This window comes from Chenopodium album, chromosome 6 (genome assembly GCF_948465745.1).
Source record: "Chenopodium album chromosome 6, dcCheAlbu1.1, whole genome shotgun sequence".
Lineage (NCBI taxonomy): Eukaryota > Viridiplantae > Streptophyta > Magnoliopsida > Caryophyllales > Amaranthaceae > Chenopodium > Chenopodium album.
Window position 1 is genome coordinate 3634446 of NC_137839.1, and position 6308 is coordinate 3640753.

Genomic DNA, 6308 nt, shown 5'->3' on the forward strand with positions numbered 1-6308 from the left:
ATTATTATTATTGTTGTTGTTGTTGTTGTTGTTGTTGTTGTTGGTGTTGTTGTTGTCGTCGTCGTTGTAATAAGAGCTTAAAAGAATAAAATTTGGCTTTATATCATTAGCAATATCATTAGACGTAAATTAAGAGCTGAACTGAACTGAACTGAACTGAGCTGAACTGAAATGAACTGAACTGAACTGAATTGAATTTCAACGGAAGAGAACAGACCCTAAATGTGATTCAAATTTTGATCAAGATTATAGGGATTGCACCTTATCCCGTTCTCTTTTAATTGTAACAGTTGATTTTGTTAGTCAATGTAACATACGAGTAACTTGATAATTGTGTCTATATTTAAGGTATGTATAGGTAAACAACTAAACACACATAGTTAAAACAAAACTATAAAAAAGACGAAGGGAGAACATTATTTGACTTAGGGTCTCTTCTCATACGTTTATTTTCAGTTTTGTTGATTTTCAGCTCCTAATTTCCTTATCTTATAAAATATTCATTTCATTTTAGTTCAGCTGATTTCAGTCTATTAGAACAAGCCCTTATATACCACTAAAATAAATTCGTCCCATCTCATCTCACAGGCGTCCGTATCGAAAGTGTAAAACTCCACCCTCTCCAAAGTCTAAAGTCTAAACTAAACGCGCCACCACTAGGCAAGATGAAAAAAGTACAATAAAATATACATACAACTATACAAGTAGGTAATACTAGTATCCAATAATTGTGTGAAGTTTCTTATTTTGAAAATTTAGAAACCTAATTTAATAAACCAAAAACACATTTGAGAACACCACTATAACCTCAGTTGATAACCAGCAAAGCAGAAAAATGGACCTTAATCCTTTATTCTTCTCGTGATACACTCTTCTTTTACTTTCTCTCTCCTCACTTTTCACTCATTTTCTCTCACATGGGTTTGTGTTCTGTTCTTCATCGGAGCAAACCCAAACAATCAATCACCTGAAAACCAACCATTTTACAACCATTTCTCTCCCTCCTCTCCTCAAATCCCACCAAGATGATGAGGCTGAGCTTGTCTCCAATGCTGATACTACCAGTATTACTGTTAATCTTCTCGATTGATCGATCCGATTCCGAGCCGACCCAGGACAAGCAAGCTCTCCAAGCATTCTTCTCTAAAGTACCTCACGCCTCGCGGGTTGATTGGAACTCGTCTGACTCAGTCTGTAACTGGGTTGGTGTTCAGTGTAATCCGGCTAAGACCCATGTTCACTCGCTCCGTCTTCCGGCCGCTGGATTAGTGGGTCCAATTCCCGAGAACACCATCGGACGGTTGTCTGAGCTTCGTGTTCTCAGCATTCACAATAATCGTCTTACCGGAAATCTTCCCTCCGATTTCTCTAACCTTACTTTTCTTCGCGCGCTTTATGTCGGAAGAAATCAATTTTCCGGCGAGTTTCCGGCGAGTTTGACTCAGTTGAATCGGTTGACTCGTCTTGACTTGTCTAGCAATAATTTCTCCGGTTCAATCCCATTTTCTATCAACAATCTTACTTCCTTAAATGGGTTGTTTTTGGAGAATAACAATTTTTCTGGTCAAATTCCGAGCATTAATGCTAAATTGATCGATTTCAATGTTTCGAACAATAATTTAAATGGGTCTATTCCAAAGAGTCTCTCGAAGTTTCCAGAAGCTTCGTTTTCCGGGAATTTACAGCTTTGTGGTGGCCCACTTCAGCCGTGTAACTCGTCGTTCTTCCCGTCGCCGTCACCGTCGCCGGAAGCGGTGGTGCCGTCAACTCCTGCGGAAGTTGGTGGTAAGAAGAAGTTGTCAAAGGGAGCAATAATTGGTATTGCAGTGGCAGCTGCAGTAGCTTTTCTGTTACTATTGTTGTGTCTTGTTTTCTGTTGTTTGAGGAGGAGGAAGAGTGGGTCCTCCAAGGCTGCTGCCCTAAAAGGGCCCGCCGCGGGAGTCGCGGGGTCCAGGGCGGTGGGGCTTGGAGGAGGCGGGGCCGGGGAAGCTGGGACGTCGTCCTCCAAGGACGACCTCACCAGCGGCACCGGCCCCGAGGGAGGGGAGAGAAACAGGCTAGTGTTCGTCAACGGCGGCGCCTACAGCTTCGATCTCGAGGATCTGCTGCGGGCGTCTGCTGAGGTTCTCGGAAAAGGCAGTGTCGGGACGAGCTATAAGGCGGTGCTGGAAGAAGGGACGACGGTTGTCGTAAAGAGGCTGAAAGATGTGGTGGCCGGAAAGAAGGAATTCGAGACACAAATGGAAGCATTAGGAAAGTGTAAGCATGAAAATGTGGTGCCACTAAGAGCATTCTACTTCTCTAAAGATGAGAAGTTGCTAGTGTATGATTACATGGCCGCCGGTAGCTTGTCTGCTCTCTTGCACGGTATGAATTCTAATTCTTTTATTATTAAGTCTACCTTAATTAAGATTATTACATTGCATTACAAATTATAATTACATTGCTAATTTGGTTAAATTTCTTATTTTTGGATAATTGAATTTAAGAACTACTATACACTAGAAAATACAAATTTATCACCTTGACTAAATAATAAATCAATAACTTTTGTTAAATGTGGGTCATGCAGTTAGAAGTTAACTACATTTTTACTTATTTATTTACGATTCTGCCACTTGATAACGAATTTTGTTTATATAAACCGGGGCTACCATTTCTAGTTTGAAAATTAGTAAGGTATTGTTAAATTAATTATTTGAGGGAAAATTAATCACTAAAATTTGATAAAATTTCCCATTTCTTTAATGATTAGGTACAGTTACTTGCTTGGCCATCATAAAATAGAATGAAATTCTTTTTATTTTTTGGATTATTTGATAAATTGAATATTATTGGTGGTGGGTGGATATTGAATTATATAGATGAAAGGTGATAGATTTGTTGCTTATTTTGGTTGCTTCTAGCACACTTGTACTTGAGAGAATTGAGCTGGACAACAATGGGAGGAGGAAATTTTTTTTTAAGAAAAAATAATTAAAAATTTATATTGATAAAAATTTAATCTTTATTTCATTATATGAAGTTGGGACCAAGATTGTAACATACCCTTTCATGATTTTAGGCACCGACAAAGGTCCTTGTGACTTAGGTTTCTTTTTTTACTTCTAATGATTTGAGTTAAGCCACTCTGTTCTAACAATGTCTCACATTTTTCACCTAAAAAGATTAAAAAGAAAAAGGGAAAAAAAATAAAGAAAAAAGTAAAAAAAAAAAAAAAAAAAAAAAAAGGGTTGCATGTTACAAAATTTCATCAAAACCCAAAAAAAACTTTGTGAAGGTGTTCAGCATGATTGCCCATTGTATGATTCTGACATTCTGTGAATCCCATTGTATGAGGGCAATATGGACTTTTCACTGTTTTTTTTTGGACCATAAAGCCTGAAAAAAAAAACCTAGGGTGCTCTCTTTTTCTGTTGAGAAAGCTGATTAGTGAGATTTTGGTATAAATAGGTGAGAAAATTAGGGAGTTTCCCAAGGCAAAATTTCCAACTTTAGCCAACTGTTTTTTTGGTAAATAATGTGACACTTTTGATGATATGAAACGTGGGGCTGCTGTACTTCTTTTGGTTAATGAGAACCGAAAGATTAGTTTTGTCATTTTAATAATCCTCAAAGTTTTATTGGTAGTCTCACTTTTGGTTGGAGAATGGAGATTAAAGTACCTAGGGAGGGAGTGGCACTACAATTGAATGTAAGGAATCCCTTGTCTAGGTGCCATGGCCGAACACAACCTATCAGTCCTACGTTTCATGTATCACTTGTATGCTGCTTGTTTTGATTGGAACGAGTGATGAGACCTGGATAGTAGAATGAATAGATAGATATGATCAACACGAATGTAGAACATAAGCAGGACTGAAGATTTGGATTCTGCTTATGGTTATTTCATACTGTAAATTTATTTATATTTATCAAACATTCTTCTGGGAAAACTAGTTTTAAAGGCAATATGTTGCAAGGACATCCATTAAATGTTTTGATGAGGGACCAAGGGAAGCATTGCTTTTTTGGGAATTCTATAAGATCGAAAGGAAAGTAGCTAGTGCCTATTTGCTACATTCTGTGTTCAACACACCAAATATAATAACACATTCGAAAGTTGATTTGTCAATATGCGATTGTGTGAGCATTTATACCTCAACTTTAAAGGGTATGGATATTGCTGGTTTAGGGCAGAAAGGGGTGGGCTCATCTATATGTTCTTTTCATGTCATTCTATGTGTTCTTTTCTAGTATTTTTGTGCGCTCATCTCCCACTTCCTCCTGTCACAAACATGCTTGTCATCTATCAAAAGGGCTCACTAATCTAATGTGCAACTTACATATGCTAGAAATGAGAATATCGCAACTTACAAAGGTTAACACTCCACTAAACCCATCTCTCGCATCAACCTGAGGTCCTTTTTGCCTTTTCTTGGAGGTGTTAGATGAGATTTAGAAGAGGTGGACATGATTGTACTTGGAGAATATTAGGGTTTGAAAAAGGTGGATTAAAAAGGTTTCATAATGTACTTCCACTTTAGCTTAACACTTTGCTACTACTAGTCATTAGTAGCCTGATTAAGATAACCGGCCATAAGTAGAATTTTGAATTAGACAGAAGGTTCTGTCCAAGCAATTTTGAAATAAAATCTTGCAACTTAGCCCTTTTATTCCAATCATAAGAGTTAACTAGGAGTTTTCCACGACATGTTCTGCTTGCATATATTATACAAATTGGCAACTGTTTTGTGTACATGTGTTTTTTTGCTTAATTTGAGCGACTATTTATATGATGTTTTGTGTAATGCAGGTAGCAGAGGTGCAGGCCGCACATCACTAGACTGGGATAACCGAATGAAGATAGCCCTTGGCACTGCTCGAGGTCTTGCTTACCTTCATGTAACAAACAACCTCGTTCATGGTAATATTAAATCATCCAACGTCCTCTTGCACCCCAACAATGCCCCTGCTGTATCGGATTATGGCCTCTCTAATATCTTCTCCACCAATACTTCCTCCACCAATAATCGCATTGCTGGATACCGAGCTCCAGAAGTTGTAGAAACTCGAAAACCAACATACAAATCCGATGTGTACAGCTTTGGTGTCCTCCTTTTGGAACTACTTACAGGGAAATCCCCAAACCAAGCTTCATTAGGAGACGATGGGATTGACCTTCCTAGGTGGGTACAGTCAGTTGTCCGTGAAGAATGGACAGCCGAGGTCTTTGATGTTGAGCTTATGAGATATCACAATATTGAAGAGGAAATGGTACAACTCTTGCAAATAGCAATGGCATGTGTGTCAACCGTGCCTGATCAACGACCCTCAATGCCCGAGGCACTCCGGATGATTGAAGATATGAACCGCAGTGAAAGTAACACTGATGATGGTATCCGACAGTCCTCAGATGACCCTTCTAAAGGATCTGATGGGCATACCCCTCCTATGGAGTCTCGGACACCCCCTTCTTCTGTTACTCCTTGAGCAAATAAAAGGCACAAAATTTCATCTCATTGATCAATTATTTTACAGAAATTCCAACAAAAATTGCGCACAACGCGTAATTAAGTGTATAAATCGCGCAGAAAATTGTGGAGATGAGGCTAGATTGAGGGAAACAGACCATTTTAGGTTTTTTTTTAATTTTTTTTTTTATTAAATATATTTTTGAGAGGTTAATTTTTTTTAATTCTCCTAAGAGATTGGGGTCACTATTACATGTGTGAAATGGTTTTTGAGAGAGACAAGAAAATGGTGGGATTTTATGGTTTGTTTTTATGTAAAGGGTAAAAGGGGTTTGGGATTCCATAAACTTATTGGAAGTTGGCTTTTGACCATTTTATTATAAGTTGGTGGATGTACTCTGATTGGGAGGGATATCATTTTCTCTTTTTTTTTTTTTTTTTGGTTAATTTTTCAACTTTGTTTATTTAATTCTTTTTTCAATTAAATAGCACTATTATCCTCAGAATATTTGTCTTTGATCTATATATACCTATGTTCTTTACAGTTCATGCTGTATTAATTATTTAAACTGCTACAATCTTATATTATAAAGTTTTTCAGTACTGTGTTATGATCTGCCAGTTAGTACTTAGTAGTGTTATATAATAATGGTCTTAATTTAATATTAATGCTTTGTAATTAAGTATTTTTGCTCCATAACTTTTATGCTTGTGTAGTTATGTTTGTTTTAAAGTGTTTGCTTGCATCACTTTTGCTTTCCTTGTCTTCCACCTTTGCTACTTAAGACCCAAGGATTGCAATCATCATTCTAACAATTTCCTGTTTTGCTGTTGTCCAACGAACTCTTTCGTGGA

The 6308-nt window shown here is 37.5% G+C and overlaps 1 protein-coding gene across 1 annotated transcript; it reads left to right on the top strand.

Moving 5' to 3' along the window:
• Positions 1–737: 737 nt before the first annotated feature.
• Positions 738–5886, top strand: LOC145635617 (putative inactive receptor kinase At2g26730). Its single transcript, XM_081686929.1, has 2 exons — positions 738–2367; positions 4796–5886. The coding sequence occupies exons 1-2, from the start codon at positions 1026–1028 to the stop codon at positions 5470–5472; spliced, it is 2019 nt and encodes a 672-aa protein (XP_081543055.1). The 5' UTR covers positions 738–1025; the 3' UTR covers positions 5473–5886.
• The last annotated feature ends 422 nt before the right edge of the window (positions 5887–6308 follow it).